Source organism: Plasmodium gonderi (assembly GCF_002157705.1).
Source record: "Plasmodium gonderi DNA, contig: Chr09, whole genome shotgun sequence".
NCBI classification, from domain to species: domain Eukaryota; phylum Apicomplexa; class Aconoidasida; order Haemosporida; family Plasmodiidae; genus Plasmodium; species Plasmodium gonderi.
This window is the reverse complement of record NW_021628934.1, coordinates 111,563-138,614: the sequence shown is the minus strand read 5'-3', so window position 1 is coordinate 138,614 and position 27,052 is coordinate 111,563. Positions and strand designations below refer to the sequence as shown.

Sequence of the window (27,052 nt, the reverse complement as noted above, 5' to 3'; positions counted from 1 at the left end):
ACTATATGAACACACCCTGAGATACTAGCATAATTTGCATTCGTCAAATGGTGTATCCCTCCGAAAAATGAAGCCAATAACTTTTATGCAACCCCTCTCAGAAACAAATTATCAAAAAAAAAAGAAAAAAAAAAAAAAAAAAAAAAAAAAAAAAAAAAAAAAAAAAAAAAAAAAAAAAAAAAAAAAAAAAAAAAAAAAAAAAAAAAAAAAAAAAAAAAAAAAAAAAAAAAAAAAAAAAAAAAAAAAAAAAAAAAAAAAAAAAAAAAAAAAAAAAAAGAGGGGGAAAAAAAAAGAAAAAAAAAAAAAAAAAAAAAAAAAAAAAAAAAAAAAAAGGAAAAAAAAAAAGGAAGAAAAAAAAGGAAAAAAAAAAAAAAAAAAAAAAAAATGCTTGTTTTCTCGTTTTGGTAAATTTTACGCAAAATTCAAGAAAGCGGGGGAAATAAAAAAAAAAAAAAATAAAAAAGGGGTGATCAAAAGGATGTACATAATAATAATGGGTATACTGTTTTAGGCATACACGTTTAAGAAGTGCATTTTAGAAAGTTCAGCTTAGGAAGTACAGCTAGGAAAATGCAGGTTTAGAAATAGTTATATTGGAACACTAGTTTAGAAATGTACTTTTTTCCGTGCCATGTAATGTGTTAATAAAGATCCTTCCCACGTGGGGTTAGGACATGTAGCCTCACAAAATTGCTATTCTGTTTTAATAAAATAAAATAAATAAATAAATAAATAAATAGATAAATAAAAAAACGTTGAAATGTTTTTCCCCCTATTTTTTTTGAAAGGAGAGAAGAAAAAAAAAAAAAAAAAAAAGTTTTAGATTCACACTTATCTTTTTTCTTTCCCTACTTTTTTGGTTCCCATTTTTGGTTCTCTTTTTCGGTTCTTCATTATTCATTTTTTTTCTGTGGATTTTTATATTATAGTTTTCTTTTTTGGCATCATCCTAAAAGAATGTCGTGTGATTGTTCTATTCATGAATCATAAGGTGCGCCTCACCAAGGTGGTGTAAAAAAGTGATACAAAGAAATGATTATGAAGATTTGGCAAAAAAAAAAAAAAAAAAAAAAAATCGAATTGAGTGAAATGAGAAGTAAAAAAGGGTACAATATAAGAAATAAAAAAAAAAAATAAATGTGCACACTGAAAGATTGTTCTATGAGTTCACTTACACGATTATGCAAATTTTTGATGGGGTACTTTCTGTCAGCAGATAACGCAGCGAATGAGCATTCTACATTTTAAAGGTTTTACGTAACGCGTAAAAAGAGAGTAATTGGGGGTGTGCGAAAAACAGAGTTCATTTTTATTTATCTGCAGATTGATCTATTTGTTCATTCGTTTGTTCATTCGTTTGTTCATTCGTTTGTTCATTCGTTTGTTCATTCGTTTGTTCACTCGTTTGTTTATTTATTCGTTCATTCGTTTATTTGTTTGTTTATTTATTTATATTTTTTTTTTTTTTTCTATTTTTTCTTTGTGTGTGCATATAATTAAAGGCTTTTTTTGAATATGCTTCCCTCTACACATACGTGTACATTTTTTTTTTTTCATCTTAAAAATACAAAGAATTTTTGCTTTGATTTTTAATCATTTCAGACATGTATTTGCATGTACGTATGCGCATGTCCTTGGGAATACACCTCAATCGATTGTTTCTTTAGACCACCTCAAGGCGGAGGAGGCGGTAGATTGTGGAGATCCGTTTAATGGGAAGGTTTAACCAGAGTTAAAAAAAAAAAGCAGAAACGCAGAAAAGTAGAAACGCAGAAAAGTAGAAACGCAGAAAAGTAGAAAAGCAGAAAAAACAAAAATCAGTGAATGCTTAACTCAAGGTAACTCGGAAAAAAAAAGATATTGTTGTTTCAAAGATACACTGTTGCAATGATATACAAAAAATAATTGGGCAAAAAGAAATAAAATAAAACAGTGAATACCACATTCTGTCTGAAAAATCTAGCATATGTGTTTTGAGCTAATTTTGTGATTAACTCGTGAAGACGAATCGTTATTTGCTTCAAAGGGGTTGAAGCCGCTTAACACATTTTGAGGAGCGACGAATGAGGGTGGAAAAGAGAAGAAAATAGAAAGCACAAAAAAAGAGAAGAAAATAGAAAACAGAAAAAAAGAGAAGAAGAAATTGCTTCTCCAAAATATATCCACTTAATGAATGCCTTTATTTCACATCCTTTTGATCCATTTTTTTTTTATGACCAATGAACATTTCTTGCAAGAAATGGTTCCACAAAAACATCTTGGCGTGACACAATACTAGCACAACAGCGTATATATGTGCACGTATATATATGTACCTGTATATGCATTTACATACATATATATATATATTTATATTTATATATACAGTTATATAGCAGAAGAGCAGAGCCTGTCAAAGCAAGGGCGGAGCATTAATTTAAACGCTTCGTGAGGAATGCACATACATGGTTACAGGATATTCTTTCCATGAAGACACATGATGAAGGAAAATGTGAAGAAAGAAACTTATCCAGAAGAAGAAAACAAGAATGATCGGAGGGAAACGAACTTGAAAAATTTCGAAAAAACCTTGTAATGCTTGCATGCCGAAAAGGATTACATTCAATATTTTTTTCATTTCTACTAGCTTTGTCATCTCTACGATTTTTTTCATCTCTACGAGTTTCTTCATCTCTATGAGTTATGTCCTGTCAGTCCTGCTAAATATGTTTCATGAAGTTGTTTACGGGAGGACAGTTGTCGTGCACTGCTTTTTTTTTTTTTGAATGAAAATTTCCAGGCGATTTAAAGTTCGCTAGAGGAACCCCTTCACATGTTCATCGTGATGACAAAGTGAAGAAAAAAAAATAAGTTTTAGCAGTTATGTGTTTATATCTCATACAACCCTGTTCTGTCCAATAGACGCAAATGCAAAAAAAAAAAAAAAAAAAAAAAAAAAAAAAATAATATTTTTATTTAGATCATTGTGTCAGTTCTGTCCTTATTGTCATTTCCTTTTTCACATCCACTTTACAGCATTGACGATTGGCAGAAAGCCCTGAAGAGAGTGGAAGAAGGAAGGAGGTGCTTTGAACATGTAAGCACCATATTTTTGGAGATTATTCGTATTGAAAAAGAATATGAGCATAACTTAAGAAACTTATGTAACTCATTTAAAGAATTTAATGATGAATCATCAGGTATTAAGAGCGGAATGATAAGTTTAAAAAGAAACCTTGAAAGGAGATGTGAACAGATAACAGATTTTATTAATTATGTTGAATGTGAGATATTAAATAATACGTTAAATACAACTTTAATAAATCATAAAAATGTGTATGATCAAATAAAAATTGATGGGATGGAGAATGATAAAATGGTAGAAAAGGCGAAAAGGGAAACTGTAAAATATGTGAAAAATTGTATAAATGCTTATGAAAATTTAATAGAATCTATTCATGTTTTTCATAACAGTACTTATTATCATCCACTAAAGAGAATTCAACTTTCCAATACATGTATAGATCAATATTTACTAGCGAAAAAAAGGGAATATGAATATAGGAACACCATAAATAATGTTAATCAAGTCGAATTAAAAAAGGAAAAAAAAATGAAAAGTATTTTGTATTCCTTAGAATCAATGGATTATAAAAGAATTTCATGTATAAAGGATAATTGCATGAAATATCTAATTTTTTTTACTTCATATATAAGAAATGTTCAGTATGATCTCAACAGTTGTATAAATGTTTTCAAGGACGTGGATCCAATTCGGGAGATTGAGGAATACTGCACATTGTATGGGTGTGATCGTGGTGGTGAAGATGGCACTACTACCGATGTGGCCACTACTGCTGGTGTTGGTACTACTACCGATGTGGGTACTACTACTAGTGTTGGTACTTCTACCAATGCAGGTACTACTGCTGTTGTTGGTAGTAAGAATCTTTCAAGAAAGAGACAAAGTGGGGAATTTTTATTTTACAATAATATTGTATCTTGGCCAATGCTAATAGATTATCAAAATGAATTCAATTTCGTTGGAAACAGATATCCACAGAATAGTAAATTAGATTATTCTGTGAACCATGATTATGTGAATAGCTCTAAGAGTAAATATAGCAATTTAATTTCTTCCCTTTTTAATGTTAACGTGTACAGAAATTTAATTCAAAATGAGGATAGTGACAGAAGGTTCAAGGATCATGGGGAGAAAAAAAAAAGCGTTAATAATGTATATACAAACATATTTAATGAAATTGTTTTTTTTAAAACCAAGGACGAAGAAGAAAAGGAATCAAGTCATGAGGACATGAGTCACGAGGAGGAAGCTTCTGATGAGGGATCTGTCAAAGGTGGAGAGAATAATGATGAATCGTCCAATCATAATTACATATCTAACTATGATAAGGAAACATTTCCCACGCGGAAGGAAGGCAATGACAAGGGAGATGAAATTTATGAATGTTCAGAAAAAGGGAAACATGACAGAGGAGATGAAATTTATGAATGTTCAGAAAAAGGGAAACATGACAAAGGAGATGAAATTTATGAATGTTCAGAAAAAGGGAAACATAACAAAGGAGATGAAATTTATGAATGTTCAGAAAAAGGGAAACATAACAAAGGAGATGCAATTTCAAGTGTGACGATGGGGATAACACTAGATAAAGTTGATCCAAGTGAGAATAGAGTGGTAGGGAATGGAAATGCAATGAATCCGAGTAAACGTGAGGAGGGTGTTGAGTCATATGCTGATGCTGAGGGGACAGACACAGGGGATTTGGTTAGAAGTAATATTGATGATATGAATAATAAAAACGATGATAATATGAGTCAAGCAGAAGAGGTTAGGAGTCCTGGGGAGTGTATGGAATGTGTTAATAAAATCATCAATAAACATGGTGATAAACGAAATAATGCTCCTTACGAAGGAGGTATGAATGCACCGGTTGAAAGAGGTAACAGTGTGCAACGAAATTCCGATTTGAGTTACACGTACATAAGAGACATGCTCGAAAAAGAGGAGGACACCGAAAAGGAGGATGAGTCAGACAGCATGAGTAGTGAAATGAACTGTTCTAATAGATTTAAAAAGATGGAAATTTTTTTTCAATTTTATTTAAAAAATTTATTTCATGGTAATTTTGCTAAAATAGAAGAATTTAACATCACATCATATTTTAATGTGTACAATTATAGGCTTATATTTTGTGAGTGTTTATTGTATTATATTAAGAAGGGGAAAACATATTTTAAAAATATGAATGCCATGATTATATTTGCAAAAATTATTTTATCTTTTTTAGATTACTGTAGTTTATACTTTGATTATTGGTCTTCCATATATATTTTAGTTGCATCAGAAAATTTTTATTTTGAAGTGCAGGAAAATTATCATCTGAATGTAAAGCGGTTGCTAGATGAGTGCCACTTTTGGGAGAAATATGAAAACAAAATTTCATCTAGAACTGGAGAATCCCAAGTACGGTATAAAAAAATGAGTCCTGACAATGTACAGGGAAAGATAAAATCCACTTCTCGAGAGAGTGATTTTCTCTCGTTGGACGTGAATGAAAATGTGAATGAAAATGTGAATGAAAATGTGAATGAGTATGTGAATGAGTATGCGAATGAGTATGTGAATGAGTTTGCGAATGAGTATGCAAATGAGAATGTGAAATGCGTCTCTTCCAAGGGGAAGAGCGTACATGTACTATCAAAAGCAAATAATACACTTGTGGAAGGGAAGAGGAGTGTTGTAAATATATACGAGAATAGAGAAGAAGGAGAAAAGGAAGTTGTCGCCACTGAGAAGGATGGTCATGAGGATATTTCCAATGTTGAATCCTCCATACGTGCTGAAACAAGAAAAGAGGATCAAAGACATGAAATATACGAAACAAACTCTTTAAGTATACTGAGAGAAAACTCCACAAATAAGGATTCCATTGAGGATACAGAAAGAAATAATCAGATGATGGAAGACCATCACACTTTTGAAGCGAACATAGAAGAGTGCAAGAAGAGTACAGAAGCGGATACATCATCTATCAGTAAAGGCAGAAGCAAGATCGAATGCAAGGGCAATTGTGAGGATAATCCACAGATGAAGAAAATTTATTTGCACAAATTTTTGTATGCCCATAACTTATGGAATAACATAAAGTTCTGGGAAGTGAGTCTCTTAGTGATTATATCAGAAATAATTCAAGAAAATGTTTTAATGGAAAAACTAAAATATGAAAATAAAGAATCATTAATTAAAAAATATTTTTTTTTTTTCAAATATTTTAATTTATACAATAGTATGATTGATTTTGGCTTGTCAATTAATCAAATAGGTTTGCTACTGAACAAAATATTTCACAATTTTAACTTGAAAAACGACCCCATTTCTCGCAAATATTTTTTTCAAGTTATTGACATAGCTACGAATAAAAACATTACTTTAAATTATATCAAAACAGATGCAAGTAATTTAAACACCGAATATAAGAAGTATTACCTGCAGTATTATAACAACTTTTTGAATGATGACAATAGAGACGGTGGGGGGAAAAAAAAGTGACGTTTACAGGGGGGAAGGGGGTCAATCTTCCAGCACAGCTGATATGTATGTATTATATATATATATATATGTGTGTGTGTTGCCAATTGGGTAGCTCCAGTTGAAGAAGAGAATGCACATGTGTAGCTTTTCATTGCAGTTAAAACATAAATATTCTTTTTTTTTTCGCAAAAAAAATGTTACATATTTTGTTAGCAATTATTCACACCTTTTAGGGGATTGTTATGCCTTTTGTAAAAATATTTTTCTCCCTCGTCCTTTTGCTGTTCACATTTATGTCTTTGTTTTGCATCCGTCTGTATGAGTAACAAAATCTTTATCTTTGCATTTTTTTTTTTCACATAAAAATGGAGGAAAAATGAATTGAGATTAATATTTTCCGTTTATCAGAAAAAGTAAATATTTTTTTTTTTTTTTTTTTTTTACAACAAATAATTAATGATTATTTTGTGCTACAACGGAACAGTACACAAAACCATTTTATAATAACATTTGTAGGAGCCACTTGAGTGTATTACATTATCTTATTTTATTTTACTTTTACTAGTTACCTCTTTCACTGTTGTAATTTTTTTTTTTGTGTGTGCACAAACATGAGAAAAATATAACGAGAGCTATTTTTGCAAATTCTGTGTAAGAGGAATTCCCTTCGTTTTTGGATTTTTATAAGGATTGATTTTATTGTGTTCAAGGAAAAATGTAGAAAATAAAATAACACAATGTAGTTTTTTTTTTTTTTTGTGTTAACCCCTCCTCTCCCTTTCTACATGAGAATTAAAGCGTTTAGATGAATTAAAAAATAGAAGAGGTCACTACTTTATGTAAAAATTTGACGTTATGACTTTTCACAGTTTGAACATTTTGTTCAGTGAAAATGCAGACCGAGTAGCATAGTTTAAGGTTTGTACAGAATTCGTGAAGGGGGAAGTTGAATAATCGAGATGATAAAACTTCACGTATTCGTGAAAATAGGAAAAATTGTAGAAATACAAAATGTGTCATAAAAGGGAAAAAAAAAAATAAATCTACTTTTACACCACGTGTGTTACCTTTTTAATAATAATGCGATATACTTAACTTTAATTATGTATTTGTCATATGCATGTTCATGTCCTACTTGTGTGTACATTTGGCATTTTCACGAACATTGCAAATTATTGAAAAATTATAATTTAGATTAAATTATTTACGTATATATTAATTTTTAGAACACAAGTTTAATTATTTAAGTCTTTTACTTAAATGATTAACGTACTGTTTCTTTCCCCAAAGCTACATTCTTTGGAGAAATTATTTTTGTGTTTTGCAATTTTGTGGTATACCTTGAGTGAAAAGGATTGTTGTTTTTTAATTTTTGGAACACTTTTTTTCCTCTACGAAAAAATTGTAAGCCATGGGAGAAGAGCAATAAAAACACACATTATTCACTATTTATTTTATTTAAACGCAGTAAATAGTTGATCCTTGTATACACAGCCTCTTTCTTTTCCTAAAAAGGACTTGGTGAAAATAAGAGGGGGATAAAATTTTACTATGCCTACAGTTTATTTGCAAAATAGTGTAACGTGTATGTCACTATTTTTGATGAAGGGAAAAATATATATATATATATATATATATATATATTCATGTATGAATTTTTCTTCACACGAATTCATTAAAGATAGTGAAACCAAAAGGTGGTGAGAATGAAAAATGTGTATATTATGCAGTATACATAATTACGCATTTGTATGTAATTACATTCTGCTGATATTTGTGTAATATTGTTACATTTTTTTATTGCATACCCTTTTGACACATGTTGTTAAGGCTTCACATGAAAAAAAAAAAAAATACTATTCGCGTCAAATCACCTGACCATGCATACATAAAACGAACAATATATAATATTTCGTACATGCAATTCATGCGACATAATGTATTATTCACATTTATGAATCATTTTGTAGTTCGTTCTGGTTGTATGAATGTGCTTATACATGTGGTACATAAACATGTAAATATGGATTTTTCTCTTAATCCATTTGTTTAAATACCTATTGTGACAACACTTTATAATGTAGTTTTCCTATTACTTAATACATGAAACAGTGGCAGAGAGAGTCTGCATTAATTTCACAATCTCACAAGCTTTGTTATGATATATATATATATATATGTACATACATGTGTATTGTATTCCTGTGCACATACACCTTGCAACAATCCGTTGTATGTTTTATGGAGTTGCATCCTGCATTAAAGTGTAGAAAAATTTGCTTGTAAAAATGCTATGAGTTCAATAAATGTTGCAAAAGTTCATTTCTACCATTTTTAAGATTATTTAAGATAATTTGTGACTATTGAATTTCTTTCATTTGTGTTTTTAAAAAAAATTATACATACTGATGTATTAATTTTTTTTTTTTTTTTTTTTTTTTTTTTTACGGCGATAGCCCTTTATACTTTTTTTTTTTTTTTTTTTTTTTTTTTTTTTTTTTTTTTTTTTTTTTTTTTTTTTTTTTTTTTTTTTTTTTTTTTTTTTTTTTTTTTTTTTCTAATTATATGTGAAGGGGAAAAAAAGAAGTGGTTGTTTAAGAGTATAGTTATTGTTAAGGTAAAAAAAAAAAAAGATAGTGAAAAAATTATTTGTATATATATGACTATTTTTGTATATATATTTATTTATGCATTTCTTTATACGTTTGTTTATACATATATAATGTGGAAAAAGCGGAAATTTTTTCAGCCTTTCATTTAAGAGAAAAAATAAATAAAGTCAAGATTAACCAAATTTAGTGAAATTATTCAAGGTTAAAAAAATTAATAAAAAAAATAAAAAAATAAAAATAAAATAAATAAATGAGAATTAAATTAAAGTGAAAAAATGAAAAATAAAGGAAAATAAATGAAAATGTGAATGAACGATACAAAAATATACATATATGTATATATATATATATTTACGTATATATGAATAAACGTACATGCTAGATATGAATACTTATTGTTATGCAAGCTTCATTGCGAACGTACGCATGTTATGATGTGCTCCTTGTGTATGCACATTAAGGGAAATACACATGCCATCCATACTTGCATCGCCTGCCTATTTTTTTAGCATTATAACTGTGCTTGAATATTTTTCACTTGATTTAATGCGTGTTCTTTGTCATAACAAATTACAATGTGTAAATTGCGTCCTTTTGCCTCTTTGTTTTGAATTTTTTCTTTTTTCTTTTTTGTTTCACAATTTCTCTTTACCTTTTTTGTTTCACATTTTTTCTTTGCCTTTTTTGTTTCACATTTTTTCCTTGCCTTTTTTGTTTCACATTTTTTCCTTGCCTTTTTTGTTTCACATTTTTTCCTTGCCTTTTTTGTTTTACAATTTTTTTTTTTTTTTTTTTTTTTTTTTTTTTTTTGCCTTGCGTGCCTTTCTACCTTGCATTTTTGACGTGCCAATTTGTGGGCATTTTCCATCTTTCTAGTTCTCGCTACCCATCCCTCATGATTCATCAGATTTATTTTCATTTTTCTTTTAAGAAAATTTACCACCTTTAAAAATACAAATACGAAGACAGAAAATTGTGGAAAGAGGTACAGGATTGTCAACTTTTTGCTTGCAACATGGTATAGTGTGTCCATGCTTATGTCATTGCACGTATATATAAGGAATATAGGCATGTATATGTGGATAAATATGTACACGCCTGTATGCACACATTCATGCGTATGCATAATTATGCAAAAAGCAGAATATTTTTAAATATACATCAGGATTAGAAGTAATAAGCATATACGCAATAAGTGAGAAAAAAAAAAAAAAAAAAAAAAAAAACCAATAAAAGAATTTGCAAAAACGAAACAATAAAAATAAAACAAGAAAAGGGCTAATTGGATGTAACAAATTATACAACTCTCCCCTTTTTTGTGAATTCAAAGGGGAGACAAGAGAAGAAATTTGGAGAATTGATAAAGTTTATATAGCGTCATTCTTATTTATTCATTTTGAAAAAAGAGAACTATTTCCTTATACCAATATATACGCTTTTGTGTTCATGTGTTGCACCCAAAAATATCAGAAGGAATGCACCACGCAACTGTATTAACACGGGTCAGCAGAAAAAAGAAAAACGTTTGATTAATTAATTTGTTAATAAAGTGTATCGTGTTATATTGTTTGTGAATAATTTGTGGGCTTAATTTGTGTATATAACTGAGTTTATAAATTGCGTCCATTCGTTTTTTTTTCATTTTTTCATTTTTTCTTTTTTTTTTTTTTTTTTTTTGTATACAAGCACGAGATAGTGTTCACGAAAATTCAGAAGACATCATTGTCAGTGTTACCTTTTTTTGTTACGTAAAATTTAACCGGAAGGGGAAAATTCATCTAACGCGTGTGCTGTGTATGTATGCATTTGTTTATATGCATTACATGTGTATATGTATGTGTGTAAAACCTTGCATGTGTATTTACACATAAGTGTTTGCAGAGTATGTACCTGTCTCATGTACAGACCAGCCTTAGGTCCATTTGCACGCACACACACATGTATATCCATATATATACATAGGAAGCATACGAGCGCAAATCCCAATTTGTGGGAAGATAATCAAAAAGAACACATAGACTATACATTTCAAAATGTTCAGAAATGTACGTGATTACTTCAAGAGTACCAATGAAAAAAACGAAAACGAAGATAAAGCAACAGTTATTGAAAACATTAACAATTGTAACGACAGTAACGAAAGTAGCAAGAGGAATGGAAATGGGATGAATGACCAAATTGATGAAAGAGGAGTAGGAGGAACCCCGTGCGATGTGACAAACAATGAAAATTATTTAAATGAAGCATCTTACAAAAATATAAGTGATATTTGTAAAGAAGAAATGAATATAGAGAATAGTTTAAAAAAAAAATATGAAAGTTATAACGACTTGGATGATGCTAGAAAAAGATTTATTATGAGTGACGAAGAAAGTGGACGGAACAAGGATCCCCCTAGTAATGGAGATACGAACAAAACTAGCGAATCCTTTGTGAATAATTGTGAAAACGGAGTTAGTTCCGTTATCAGTGACGTTGTTGAAGAGTCCAACATGGACTCGGAGAGTAGAGGTGTCGAAGTGGGAAGTAAAAATGGAAGTAGTCATGGTAGTAAAGATGGAAGCAAAGATGGAAGCAAAGATGAAAGTAAATATGGAGGTGACCCTCGGAGCGAATTTGAAAACGAGGAAGACACTTTTGTACCAAATGATAACAGCATGAGGGTTAAGCACAAATTGGACCCAAGTGTTGAATCTCTTAAAAGGAGGAAATTAAGCGAAAATGGTATAATGGAACAAGAGGAGGAAAATAAAGAGAATGAAGATGAAGAAATTGTTGGTGAAACAGAAGAAATGGACGAATCCCAGATGAATAATGATGTGAAATCGAACGAAGGAGATACTGATGCAGAAAAGGAAGAAGCTAAGGAGGAGGATGGGGAGAAGAAGAAGAATAATAATAATCAGGAAAATACCCATGAACAGAGTGAAGAAAAGATGAATTATTTACAAGATAAACTGGAACTTCTTTTATCTGAGACGAAACGATACACGGAAAAGCTTTCAGGGCAACGATTAAAAATGAACATGCAATCGAAGGTCAACAAAACGAGACGTTGTGCATTGACTGAAAAAGAGGAAGATTATATGCTATTGCAAGATGCAAATGAGGAGGATGAACCATTTATTATAAAACAGCCAACTAACATTAATGGGTGCATGAAACCGTATCAGATAGAAGGGTTAAATTGGTTATATCAATTATATAGACACAGAATTAATGGTATTTTAGCAGATGAAATGGGACTTGGTAAAACATTGCAAACAATTAGTTTGTTATGTTATTTACGATTCAATAAGAATATAAAGAGAAAAAGTATTATCATATGTCCAAGATCCACATTGGACAACTGGTATCAAGAAATAAAAAAGTGGTGCACTGAAATGAAGGCTTTTAAATATTATGGAAGTAAGGAACAAAGGAGAGAATTAAATAAAAAAGTATTACACACAGATTATGATATATTATTAACAACGTACGAAATAGTTATTAAGGATAAAAATGCCTTGTTTGATATTGATTGGTTTTTCCTGGTTATAGATGAAGCACATCGAATAAAAAATGATAAAAGTGTGTTAAGTACATCGGTTCGTTTTTTAAGATCAGAGAACAGATTATTAATCACAGGTACACCATTACATAACAATTTAAAAGAATTATGGTCCTTGTTGAATTTTTTAATGCCAAAAATATTTGACAATTCAGAAGAATTTGATAATTTGTTTAACATCTCAAAAATTAGCACAAATGATAATAAGCAGAGTGAAATAATTACCCAATTGCACACAATTTTGAAACCATTTATGTTAAGAAGATTAAAAGTTGAAGTAGAGCAATCGTTACCTCCCAAAAGAGAAATTTACGTTTTCGTTGGCATGTCAAAATTGCAGAAAAAGTTATATTCAGATATACTTAGTAAGAATATAGATGTAATTAATGCCATGACAGGAAGTAAGAATCAAATGCTTAATATACTGATGCAGCTGAGGAAATGTTGTAATCATCCATACCTATTTGATGGTATAGAAGAACCACCATATATTGAAGGAAATCATTTAATTGAAACATCAGGAAAAATGTCCCTTTTAGATAAACTTTTACCAAGATTGAAAAAAGAAAATTCTCGTGTATTGTTATTTTCACAAATGACAAGAGTGTTGGATATTATAGATGATTATTGTAGATGGAAAAATTATGAATATTTACGGATTGATGGTTCAACTGTGGGTGACGAAAGACAAATAAGAATTAACCAATTCAATGAACCAAATAGTAAATATTTTATTTTTTTACTATCAACAAGAGCAGGAGGAATAGGTATCAACTTAACAACTGCTGATATTGTTATTTTATTCGATTCAGATTATAATCCACAAATGGATATCCAAGCAATGGATAGAGCACATCGTATAGGGCAGAAAAAAAGAGTTATTGTGTACAGATTTGTGACGCAAAATTCGGTAGAAGAGAAAATTGTTGAAAGAGCAGCAAAGAAGCTGAAGTTAGATTCACTTATTATTCAAAAAGGGAAATTAAATTTAAACAATAAAGAAAATAATAAACAAGAATTACATGACATTTTAAATTTTGGAGCACCAGAAGTATATAAAACGCAAGACATTTCTTCCATTTCGGATGAAGATATTGATATCATTCTTGCGAATGCTGAAAAGAGAACAATGGAAATTGAAAACAAATTGAAAAATTTAGAAAATATATTTGATCTATCGAATATATCCCTGGATGGAGGATTGAATATGTACAATAATTTGACAAAGAATGATTCTGGAGAATCAAGTGATGAAGAATATTCTGATTCTGCAGATGAGGAAGAAGAAGAAGAAGAAGAGGAAGAAGAGGAAGGAGGAGAAGGTGGTGGTGCTGCTCATGGTTCATTAGGAGGTAACGTTCTTGAAGGGGAGGGGACAACATCAGTAGGAGGAGTAGTAGATGGAGGAGGAGGGAAGAAGAAAAAGAAGAAGAAAAAAAAAAATATTAACAAAATAAGGAGAACAATAAAAAATTTTTTAAAAAATAATAAAAAGAACATGACTTTCCTGGATTTAGGAGAAAGAAAAAGTAAATGGAAAGTTATGAATTCTACATGTAACAAAATCAATAAGAAAAAAATGGTACTTCATGGATGGAGAGCAGAAGCTAGAGGAGGACATGACTTTCAATTTTTTAATAATGAAAAATTAGATGAATTAGAAAAATTAGAAGAAAAGTGGAATAAATATCGCGTTTGTCAAGATAAAATTAGGAAAATTATAGATGCACAAAGTGATCAAAAAGATTTTGAAAAATATATTAATTTTTCAGATTTTCTAGACAGACATGGAAAGAATGTTTATGAAATTATTAATCTGATATATCCAAATATTTTTGATGAAAAAATGAATGAAGCTGATAAGGAAGGTAGAGACGGGGGGGAGGAGGGAGGGATTGGTGTTGTTGTTTGTGGTGGTGGTGGTGGTAGTAGTAGTAATCACAATAAGAGCTTTGCAGAAGATGGAAATATCAAAAGTCAGGATGATAAAAGCAAGGCGGCTAGTTCTAAAAGTGGAAATGGTATTATTGTTAAAGGAAGTGTCAATGGAAGTAATGATGAGGTTCAACAGATTAAGAGGAAAATTATACAACTTTTTGAATCCAAAAACAAATTAAGTATGGTTAGGTTTAGGGATAAGAATGTGAAGGTGTGTTATGAATATTTGACAAATTTTATTAAGAGGCACTTGGGGGATAACAATAACGAAAGTAACAATAACAAAAAGGGGAAAAACAACAAGCCGATTAGAAAGAGTATCGATCATGATATGGCTAGTATAGATATTGATCAAATTAAAAATGAAAAGGAAGAACTTCTGAAACAGGGGTTCTCTAAGTGGAACAAAGCAGAATTTAATAAACTCATGAGCGGCTTGATAATTTATGGCAGTGAAGATATTGAATTCATTTATCAGAAATATTTCAGCAACTCGAAAAAGTCAATGGAGGATATAAAAGCTTACCTGCGAGTCTTTTTTAGAAGATACGATCGGGTGAAGGGGGTAAGTAGTTTAAGCTGGAGGTGTCCGTTTGAGAGGGGCCCACCCACTTTGAGAAAAACCTTGGGAGAAAAAAAATTTTTTTTTTTTTTTTTTTTTTCTTTGCCTCATCGGGAGGTATTTCGCTATACAATGATTGTCCCCCTCCCCCTAGATGCCCTTATGATATTCCATCATTTCTGTGTCTTGCATCGTAGGTAACTTAAATTATTTACATTTTTCCTATTTCTTTCATAGGGTATAAGACTATTCGACAAAATACAAAAGTCCGATTTGCAGAGACAGATGATACAGGAGGAAAATGATCTTATTGCAAATTTTGTAATTTAAATTTTTTTTTATGAATATAACAACATGAGCATGCATGTTTGTACACAATGAATTTAGTTATCTGCATGCACAATTTTACACATGTAGGAATGTGTAATGTATTCCCCTTAGTTTTTTTTTTTAATCCGTTAACACATTATCCCTGAAACGAATTTTATCTCTTCCTGACAGGTTGAAAAGCAGTTATCTGATGGAGTTGATACTATTGACAAACTACAGCTTCCTCCTAATTTGTGCTATGAATATTTACAAAAAAAAGAAGAATTGCCAAACACTACCGGTGAGGTTAAGGAAGAAAAGGAAATTAAGGATGCTTTGAATGAAGAAGAAATTTCATATTATGAAAAAGAAAATAAAATATTACTTTGGTTATTGTACCAGCAGGGGGTAGTTCACACGAAGAGCATTCATATTTTGGTGAGTTTACATACCAGCTTGATGGGAAAAAAAAAAAAAAAAAAAAAAAATCTTAAGTGGTTCATCAGTTTTGCTTTTGTTACTCGAATTTGTAATATAAACAAATGGTACTTTTGTTCTTTACATGGATCAGAGGGGTGGGAGAGTGTATATCTTGTTTCCATTTTTAGTTCATATTTTCTCATTTTTGCGATTTATATTTTTTCTCTCATAAGTTACGGTGGAAAATCTCGTGCATGCATATTAGATATATATATATATAAACATACATGCATATATATGTATGCACTCGTCCCTCATGATAATTTAAATACACTGTATTATATATTTCTTTGCCCATTTTAGACGCCATATTATTGGGCCCAAGCGCATAATTTTTTTAAGTACGCAAGCACCCCGTTTGAAAACATTGAATATAGATGCAGACTAATCGTTGATGCTGTTGTCCAAATGAGCAGAACAGTAAGTGAACATTTACTTATTCTTGAGCATGTGTATTTAAGTCATCACCAGAGTGTGTTGTATGTGGATAATGCTATCAAAATGAATTTCTATTAAGAGGAAGAGATTCTACTTCTACCTCTTTATCTCATCGATTGTGCATGATGGGTGTTTTTCATATGCATATATATGAACCCCCACACATATATATATATATATATATATATATATATATGTACTTATATATAAGTACATATATGTAATTATGCTGGTACTTGCATCTTTGTTCCCGTTTTGTTTGACGTAATCCGAACGATGACAGTTTAACAAAATATACAAAATTTTCTCATTATCCATACACGAGTGATGATATGATGTGCACATCCTAAAAACTGTTTATACAACACTTTTTCCCATTGTCTAGGATTCAAAACCTCCCAGTAATAAAGAAAAGAAAAAATGACAATAGTGATATATTTTTTGCTCGAGCACGTGTTCTAGCATAATTTTTGAGGTTTAAATTGGTAGAAGTTTTTTCACTTGTGAATTTGAAAGCTGAAGTGTGTTGCGTTACGAGTATATGCATAAGCATAAGTTGAAGTATAAGTATAGCCATAAGTATAAGCACAAGTATAGCCATAAGTATAAGCATAAGTATAAGCACAAGTACAGGAATAAGTATAAGTATAAGCACAAGTATGCATTGTGGGAGATTTCACGTCTCCTTTAAAATTTTTTTTTTGCATAAACAGGAAACAAAAAAAAAAAAAAAAAAAAAATTACTATTTTGAATGTTCTTTTTTTATCTCGACAATTTGTAATGTACTAGGTTTTTTTTTTTTTTTTTGCCATTAACCCTTAATATTTATGTTACATTTTTTAACGTAATTATTCTATTTTATACAATTTTTTAAACAACTCTTTTTTTTTTTTTTTTTTTTTTTTGTTCCTTATGCCTTTATGAGATATGACAATAATGGCAAGCAACACATATTATACATATATTTTGTATATACTTTGTCGTAAGTATATGTAATTTTATATATATGCTATACTATATAGATTTATACATATATATTATATACATTACACGAACACGTACACGTACTCGTGAATCTCATTTGGTAACATATAATATGTATACATGTGTTAAATTGTATATAGAAACTTAGTGATTTTATACACATATGTGATGATGAATTGTAGGTTATATATATTTCCAACTTTTGTTCACATACCTTTTAAATTGTCAATTGATTTTTTTTTTTTTAATTTTTCTCAACATTTCTTAGAACTTATCATTTCTTATCATTTCTTAACATTTCTTATCATTTCTTATCATTTCTTACCACTTTTTATCATTTCTTACCACACCTTACCATTTTTTAGCACTTCTTAACACTTCTTAATTTTTTTTTTTTTTTTTTTTTGCGATGTTATAGCTTCTACTTAGTTTTTTGTTGTTCTAAGGTTTTGCGTTTTACAAATTTGTTATCATATGAAGGAACATGAAATAAAAAAAAAAAAAAAATTATAACAGAAATGTTAGAAATTGAAGGAAAAGAATTTTTTCTACAATCCCTTCGAGTTACAGTGCATTGTTAAATTGTGCATAAACACATTATATAAAGGCATAGTTTTTATGGCCTCACGTCGCTGAAAGACTCAGAATTTCCTTGTTGATATACAAATTTGAATATGAATGTATAGATGTGTATATAAGAAATTCAAGTTTATACAAAAATTTCGCCCTTTTTGACAAATATAGCTCGTTTTGTTGCTACTTCCGTTTCGTCCGTTTCTAATGTTTTGTGGCATCAACGCCACATCACTTCAGTGTTACATTGTTTCAGTACCTTACGAGATTTCACAATTTTTCCATCCTCAAGATTTCTTTAAAACATGTCATATTCAACAAAAAAGAAAGAAAATAAAAAGATAAATCAGAAGAATGCGAGTAGTTTTGAATTTAACTCGGACATTCAAAATGACATAGGTATTATAAAGTCCTACACCTTAAGGATCTTAAAAATAGTAAATGAAAAAGAGGAGTTTTTTTTTTTTTTTTTTTGTAACTATTATAAAATGGCCGTTTCCAAATTATTGAAATGAGCGAGAAAAAGACGAAATACAAAGATGTTCCCAATCATTTTGTGTACATATGACACGTTGAAGTATATATGTACTTTTCAACACATTGATGAACATTTTTTTTTTTTTTTTTCCTTTTTTTCTTGTTCCACTTTAGAATGAAAATGAAGTGTGTTCGGTTGAGAGCTCCGAAAAAGTGTAAGCACAATGAGGGGAGACCAAAATTAGGGAAAGAGAGAGATAGAGAGAGAGAGAAAGAGATGAAGGTCATTTCTGCGAATTTTCAAAATATGAATTCGTTGATATGGGGCTTCTGTCCACATTTGGCTCATAAATTTAGAAAAGCCTGATGAAACCATGTTAAAATTAAGAAGAAAAAGTGACACATTTTTTGTTAAATGTGAAAATTAGAGAATAAAGTAGCGTAAAAACTAGTATAAAGGTGCACGTAAAAAAGGAGCTCCATCCATGGTCCACTCCTACAGTTGTACATATTTTAAACTAAACAGTTTTGTACATATATATTCGTGTACTAAATTTGTAGACAAGGAATTGTGCAAGAGGGAAAAGTGAAAATCCAGGAAATACAGAGAAAGTTGAAGAATTATTCTAGTAATGTAGAAAATGCCCCACAAAGTGAAAGGGTATGCCTATCCGAATATAGCTCAGTGTGAACATTTCCTTTTTTGTCACTATACGTTTTCATGTGTGAAATTTATGTATACTTACTTTTATATGCACATATTTGAATATAAGAATGAGTATATATCCAGCACCATCCACTTTTCTGCATGCCAGGGGTGAAAAATTTAAGAGTACATAAAAGGCACAACAATTTTGAGTATCGAATATATATATATATATATATTTTCTTCGTGTGACATTTAAATAATGATTTTTTTTTTTTTTTTTTTTTTTTTTCTTCCTATTTAAATTGTATAGATAAGAGTGAAGCTTATGTTGCAGAAGTTATCGAACTCATATATAGAAGCGGTAAACAATTTTCAAAATGCATCTAAAAATTATATTAACAAAACAGTTTTAAGTGACATGTCATTAAAAAATGTGAACACATCTAATGGGAATTTGGGATATGATTCATTTAATAACTTTTCAAGAAATAGTGATTCAAATTATGATTCTAATAGAGACAAGTTTAATGTAAACATTTATGATTATAATTTTTATGAAAATGAAAATTATGAGGGAAGTTATGCCATTCCTACGGGAGGTTTGGAAAATGTAAAAGGGGAGAAAAAAAAAAAGAAATATAAAAATAATATTTTTACAGGAAATAAAAAAAGTGAAATTAATGAATACCTATTGCAGAATGATGGATATATGGAAAACGGTGGATATGAAGATAACAGAGATCTGGAGAATCCTGTGCAAAATGAAGAATTTATATCAGTAAAAACGGTAGATATTGAAAATGAAATATTGAATCAGAAAAATAAGGAAATAAAAAAATTACATAAAGATATAATTAATATACAAGAATTATACAAGGAATTATTTGATCAAATAAATGTTCAAGGAGAAAGCATTGACAACATAGATTCTCAAATAATGACGACCCATGATAATATTCTTTTGACCGGTCGAGAAATTGAAATAACTAGAAGTAGATATTTTAGGAGTATAAGGTGTACAGGATTCCTTATTTTTGTTTTAATAATTTTGTTAGTAATTATTTTGGTAGTCTTTAGGGTTATATGATTTGCTGGTCCCTGTATGTGTGTAGTGCAGCAAACGGTAAAAAAAAAAAAAAAAAAAAAAAAAAAAAAAAGAGTGATCACAGAAAAGTAGTGAACAAAGTTTTAATTTTGTCATTTTACATACATATGTTATTTCCTTGCACAAAAGGATTTTTTTTTTTCTTTTTTTATACACTCCCATCTATTATATACAGAATAAGTATTCCACATAAAAGCTGTGTGTTTGTTTAGTTGTTATAGAGTTATGGACACTTTTTTCATTTGGCTGTTTTTTTTTTTTTTTTTTTTTTTTTGCATGTAAAATTAGACCCACCTTTGTCAATAAAATGAATGATGAGTCTATTGATTTCCTTTTTCTTTGAATTTTATTGTACAGTTGTCGCACCATTGCTTGTAGTGGAACACATCTCACCATGTCTACCAACGGTGTTTTTATTTATATCTAATAATAAATACCCTTATATTCCTATCTTGCTTTATTTTTGCAAATTTTTTTTTTTTCACACATCTAGATGAACAAATTCATTCAGCTGTAAAAGGGACATATGGGTTACACTCACCCAATCCGTCTTGATTATTGAATTGTTTTGCTGATTTTTTTTTTTTTTTTCTTTTTTTTGGAATGCATTTCTTTGCATTTGTATTTCTACGTATTACTACTTTGTAGTGCTTTTTTGTAAGTTTGCAATTTCTGTTGAAATTGAATTTTTTTTTTTTTTTTTTTTGCCTGCTTCATAGTGATAAGATATAATATGCATAACTGCCAATAATATTCACTTTTTATTTTATTTTTTTAAGTTTTGTAAAAGATTTAATTGAAGTCTTGTTCGTGTAAAACGAATTTTTTTTTCTTTTTATTTAAATCAAACTTTCATTAGATAAAAAAAGGAGTAACACACATTATGAACGTAAGTAAAAAGAAGCTGAAAATTTTATCTTGAGACATGTGGTGAGACAAGCTTTGCATTTTCTCTGGCTTCTTTATGTATATTTGAAAGAAATGCAAACCTATTTGTGCAGTGGTTGTTCGTAAAGGTTGATTTGATTTCTCTGTAATGAAAAACATACATATATATATATATATATATATATATATATTGAACCTCTGCAGTAACTATAGCAATTGTCAAGAGTGATATGTAGGGCCGTGGAAGTGTGGTAGAAACTGGAGAATCTAATTTATTCTGGTGTTGAAATGTCCATAAACGTGTGTAATGTAATATGTACGACTATAAGAACAATGTACCTTCAAATGTGTATGCGAATGAACGAGATAATTGTGTTTTTTGCCTAAGCACAAAGTTTTCTCTTTTGTTAACATGACAAAAAAGCAAATTTAAAAAAAAAAAAAAAATTTTTTTATAGGAAGAAAAATGGTAGTTTTAAGAAAGAACATACAAGTTCTAAGGAAGTTGCTTTGGGTAAGAGAAAAATACACTGAGCAGCAATTGAAACAGATTGTTATACACTTGTATATATTTTTGTATGTTTGAGAGAAATTTGGTTATGCTGATTCATCACGAACGCACATACACCACGTCCGTACTATCTTTGCATCAAGGGATGAACAAAAAAGTTATTATTCAATTTGATTTGCATAAATTATGATGGAAAAAGGAAGAAAAAAAAGTGAGAAAAAAATAAGGAGTAAAAAACAAGGAAAAAAAAGTAAAATAAATGTAAAAAGGTAAAGATGAGAAAATGATCAAATCATAAATTCTAAATAACCTGCAAGAGAGAAAGTTGTGCAATGAGAAGCCTGCAAAGTTAGGATAGCGTAAACCGAAAAATAAGTAACAAATTCCAAATTTTGTTTATTGTTAATTTGTGCAGAACTGAAAGAAAAAAAAAAAAAAAAAAAAGGGAAGTGGAATTCTTTTTAAAATTTTTTAAATAATATATTATTACTTGCTTGAAGTTGAAGAAATATAAATCAAATATCCTCGAATTGGTTTATAAGGCATTTTTATACTCCTTTTCCCCGCATACTTAAAATATAGGCAAAACTGATAGCTTCATAAATGGCTACAAAATATATACAGGTGTATTAAAAACACCAGCACGAATGTCTCTATGTTTATATGACACGTACATGTACTTACATATATGTGTACACGCCCTTTCCTCTACATGTGCCAATTTTTTTTTTTTTTTTTTTTTTTTACCAATCCTGATAAAGGGAAGTTCCCTAAAAAGTAAAGAGTAGTTGGATGAGAAGTGGAGAAATTATTCTGATCTCATCGTTTCGGAGCATATTTTTGAAAGGCATTTTTTTTTTTTTTTTCAATTTGATGAAAGGGTGTTTATTTGTAGTGGGTAAAACGTACATGAGGAAAGGGCACTGAAAGGATATAAATAAATATATATATGTATATATATACATACATATATATATATATATACATGCATATATACATATCCATATACAGGCATGCATATGTATGTACAGACATTCGGCAGAAGGAAATTGAATTTTGTTCGAGGTGAAGACAGATCGAAATATCTGTTGTACAGCATATTCAGTTAATTTTGTAAATACATAAAAGTGAACAGTTAAAAAGGGAAGCGAACCTACCACTTTTCCAAGCTTGGGTGGAGGAATGGACGAGTAAATATATATGAACGTGCAGAGGGGAAGAGACATCAGTTCGTATGTATATATGACATGCTGGTAAAATATATATATTGTGTAGAAGGTTGTAAATATTTACGTTTCCAAGAGGAAATTGTCACTTCAAGCTTTTTTCCTTTTGAAGAGACAAAATGCCAACGATATCCGTGCACGAAGAAGATCTTATAGAAAAACTGGGAGAAAAAATCGAAGAAGAAAAACTGAACAACATTTGCTTCGAATTTGGAATAGAAATTGACGACGTGGAATATAAAAATGAGAAGAAGATTTATAAGATAGAAGTACCTGCTAACAGGTATGATCTCGTATGTGCAGAAGGATTATGCAGAGCGTTAAAAAATTTCATGGGAAAATATGAAAAGATAAAATATAATTTATTAACAAATAGTGAAGATGCATGTATGAAAGAAAATCATTATATGAATGTTAACAAATCGGTAGATGAAAGAAGAGGTTATGTTGTTTCATCTGTTTTGAAAAATATAAAAATTAATGAGAGTATTTATAATAATATAATTGAATTACAAGAAAAGTTACATCATAACTTGGGGAAGAGGAGAACTGTATTAGCTATTGGAATTCATGATTATGATAAAATAAAATTTCCTGTAGAATATAAATTTGAGGAAAAATCAAAAATAAATTTTATTCCCTTAAATGAAAGTGAAAATTTGAATGGAACTAATTTGATAAAATTTTATAAAGACAATATAAATTTAAAATCTTATTTAAAAATTATAAGCGATTTTGAAAAATATCCAATCATAGTAGATGCAGAGAATAAGATATTATCCCTTCCTCCAATTATAAACTGTGATCATACCAAAATTACGTATGGCACAACAAATTTATTTATTGAATGTACAGCCATTGATAAAAAGAAAGCTGAAATAGCTGTAAATATTATTTGTTCAATGTTATCAGAATACTGTACTCCAAAATATTCAATTCATTCTTTTCTTGTTTTATATGATAAAAATCATAATCTCGAAAATGGAAATAGGTATTTATATCCTATTTTTAAAAATAAGACCTTGACATGTAAGATTGATTATGTTAAGAAGTTATCAGGTATTTCAGATTTAACAGTAAAAGATGTTGGACCCTTGTTACAAAAAATGATGATAGAAACGAAAGTCATCGATAATACAACATTCATTGTGGATGTTCCTTTTTACAGATCAGATATAATGCACTGTTGTGATATTATTGAAGATATAGCTATTGCTTATGGGTATGGAAATATTAAAGCTGAAAATGTTGTGTTTTCAAAAAAAAATTCACTAAATGCATGCTCAGAATTGTTCAGAAATGCATTGGTTGAATGTGCTTATACTGAAGTTATGACAAATGCATTATTATCAAAAAGGGAAAATTACGAGTTTATGTTGAGGAAACACAAGGAATACAACGACGAGAAGATAAATGTAGAAGAGTATAATCCATTAGCACCACCTGTTCAAATACTAAATTCCAAAACATCAGAATATGAAATTGTAAGAACATCTCTAATTGTGAATTTGTTAAAATTTGTTTCAGCAAATAAGCATAGAGAGTTGCCATTACGTTTTTTTGAAATTGGAGATATTTCCTACACCACATGTAACAAAACTGATACCAATGCTGTGAATAAAAGGTACTTATCCATTATCTTTGCTGATAAGTTTACTGCTGGCATGGAGGAAGCACATGGTATGTTAGAAACAATTTTGAAGGAATTTCAGCTTTTTAGCGATTACAAAATTGAGGAAAAGAAAAAGGAAAACATATCCATAAGGTCTGACGTTTTTTACAAGTTGGTACAAAAGGAAGGTAAGGGGGAGAGAGAGTGACGGGGATCGATTAGCTTGCACACACGTGAAGTATGCGACACCATGGATGTGAAAAAGGAGTTGCTGTTAGTAGAATCACTCGTGGAGCTGCTATTAGTAGAAGCACTCGTAGAGCTGCTATTAGTAGAAGCACTCATAGAGCTGCTATTAGTAGAAGCACTCATAGAGCTCCTATTAAAAGTGTTAATCTTAAAAACATCATTTGTTATGCAATGTCTGTACATTTTTATACGCACAAGAGGTGCATATATGTGTACATTTGCTCATGCCATTAATTGTGGCATATGATCATATTTTGAATTTTTGCTGTAATTATTTTCTTTCATTCGTCAAAATTTTAAAAATACGCAGATCCTTCATACCTGAATGAGAGAGTAGTTGACATCGTTTTATTTCCACACAATTTAAAGTTTGGAATTTTGGGAATAATTCATCCCAAGGTTCTGGAAAATTTTTCCATCGACATTCCAGGTATAAATAAATTCGTTAAAGAGTTTTTAAGCGTTCTTTTTTTAGTTTCTCATGAATATGTATGAATGCACATTTGGGCGTCCTTTTATTTGCTGGCAAATTATGTGTTTTCCATGTTTCTTCAGTTTCTTCAGTTTCTTCAATTTTTTCAGTTTTTTCAGTTTTTTCGGTTTCTTCAGTTTCTTCAGTTTTTTGTGTTTCTTAAGTTTCTTCAGTTTTTTGTGTTTCTTAAGTTTCTTCAGTTTTTTGTGTTTCTTAAGTTTCCTGCGTTTCCTGCGTTTTTTTTATTATTATTAAGATGTATATTGCAGTGTGCACACATTTGGAATTTTTTCAAACGTCACTTCATTATTGCATACTCCATTTTTACAGTGTCTGTTGTAGAGATAAACATCGAGACCATAATGGACGTCCTGATGATCTGAAAAGTTATCGAGTAATATTTTCCAATTCCGTTAAATGGAAATAAAGAAAAAATGGATTTTAAAACATATTCAGTTATGTATATATTCCTTCAATTTTTCATCAAAATAGTTGAGAGCGAATAGGTATGGATTGTCCGGATTTTTTTGAACCAATTTTGCAATGAATTCCGAAACAATTTCTTCAAAGTAAGGGGGTACATTATACTTGTCCAGATTAAGCTTATCGATTTTCTTAAATTCAAACGTGTTTGTACTTTCCATCATGAAGTGGGGGAAAAAAATTTTGCTGAAAAAAAAAAAAAAAAAAAAAAAAAATACATACATGCATACGTATGTACAAATATACGTACATACATACAAACAAACAAAAAGGGAAGAAAAGAAAAAGAGAGAGAGATTGAAAGGTAGAAAGAGAAAATTAGAAGTATTAAATTAAATCATGTTTTATATGTTTATCTGTAAATATATATACCATTTGTGCATATACATGAATACTTACACTTTCATACACCTTGGGTAAATCACGTATGCTTAGGGATTCAACAAGACAAGAGAAATTTTACATGTGCATATTTCGTAGTTGTGAAAAAAAAAAAAAAAAAAAAAAAAAAAAAAAGACTAAAAGTTGTACCAGCATAAAATGACATTTTTTTTTTTTTTTTTTTTTTTTTTTTCATTGTCAAAAGTGAAGAAGTTTATGCTTTTTCAGAAGTAGAACTGAACACAATAAATATATGCATGTACTGTATATTGGTTTACGTGTGTATATGTATAAATGTTGTTGTGTTTTAAGGTGCTTTTATAGCTGTTATTCACAGTTAATATGAGCATCTATTGGGAGGGCAGAGAAAATTTTTTCACTTTTTATGCAAAATGTACACCTTGCACATTGTTCATTACAGAATGTGTATGAGTCCCATGGATGAATACGTAATTTGAGAAAATTTTTATTTTATTTTTTTTTTTTTATTCATAACACTTTGACGTTATTAACATTTATCAAAATTGAAAATTCCATTTTATAATTAGGAAGACAAAAATGATTATATATGTTGTAGTTTACTGTTTATTGGTAGGCTGTTTTAACTTTTTTTTGAAAACATGATTAAAAAGGGGGTGAGGGTAGGGACAAAACATGTGGAGAAAAATGGGAAGAAAAAAATCATGTTACTTTTTAAAAAGTAAAAACACATGCTTGAGGAGTAAACAAAAAATGAAGGAAAATTTATAGAAATAATCACATTATTCAGTAGTAGTATATATATATGTAACGCAATGGATGTATGACATTTATTCTTGTACTGCTTTATTTACTTGCTATGGAGGAGGAAATATTACGCATAAATATGTAATTACATTTTCGGGAATACATGTTAGAACTACATTTTGTATATACAGTAAGACAATACATGGTGTAAAAAAAAAAAAAAAAAATACGTACGCATGTTATATGGTACATATATATATATATATATATATATATATATATATATATTTT

The 27,052-nt window shown here is 29.5% G+C and overlaps 5 protein-coding genes across 5 annotated transcripts; 4 read left to right on the top strand and 1 right to left on the bottom strand.

The window, feature by feature from the left end:
- Nucleotides 1–2,479: 2,479 nt before the first annotated feature.
- Nucleotides 2,480–6,553, top strand: PGO_090190 (hypothetical protein, conserved; the record flags this gene model as incomplete). Its single annotated transcript, XM_028687609.1, has 2 exons — nt 2,480–2,571; nt 3,016–6,553. 2 exons carry the CDS (start codon nt 2,480–2,482, stop codon nt 6,551–6,553), a joined length of 3,630 nt encoding a protein of 1,209 aa, XP_028543410.1.
- Nucleotides 6,554–11,180: 4,627 nt separating this feature from the next.
- Nucleotides 11,181–16,848, top strand: PGO_090180 (helicase,PfSNF2L; the record flags this gene model as incomplete). The annotated part of the gene is made up of 5 exons (XM_028687608.1): nt 11,181–15,200; nt 15,435–15,518; nt 15,699–15,944; nt 16,290–16,406; nt 16,810–16,848. The coding sequence occupies 5 exons, from the start codon at nt 11,181–11,183 to the stop codon at nt 16,846–16,848; spliced, it is 4,506 nt and encodes a 1,501-aa protein (XP_028543409.1).
- A 1,439-nt stretch (nt 16,849–18,287) lies between these two features.
- On the top strand, nt 18,288–20,195 carry PGO_090170 (hypothetical protein, conserved; the record flags this gene model as incomplete). Its single annotated transcript, XM_028687607.1, has 4 exons — nt 18,288–18,419; nt 18,634–18,674; nt 19,021–19,120; nt 19,419–20,195. 4 exons carry the CDS (start codon nt 18,288–18,290, stop codon nt 20,193–20,195), a joined length of 1,050 nt encoding a protein of 349 aa, XP_028543408.1.
- Nucleotides 20,196–22,957: 2,762 nt separating this feature from the next.
- Nucleotides 22,958–25,554, top strand: PGO_090160 (phenylalanyl-tRNA synthetase beta chain; the record flags this gene model as incomplete). The annotated part of the gene is made up of 3 exons (XM_028687606.1): nt 22,958–24,638; nt 25,010–25,129; nt 25,502–25,554. The coding sequence occupies 3 exons, from the start codon at nt 22,958–22,960 to the stop codon at nt 25,552–25,554; spliced, it is 1,854 nt and encodes a 617-aa protein (XP_028543407.1).
- A 69-nt stretch (nt 25,555–25,623) lies between these two features.
- PGO_090150 (hypothetical protein, conserved) lies at nt 25,624–25,815 on the bottom strand (the record flags this gene model as incomplete). Its single annotated transcript, XM_028687605.1, has 1 exon — nt 25,624–25,815. One exon carries the CDS (start codon nt 25,813–25,815, stop codon nt 25,624–25,626), a length of 192 nt encoding a protein of 63 aa, XP_028543406.1.
- Between the last annotated feature and the right edge of the window lie 1,237 nt (nt 25,816–27,052).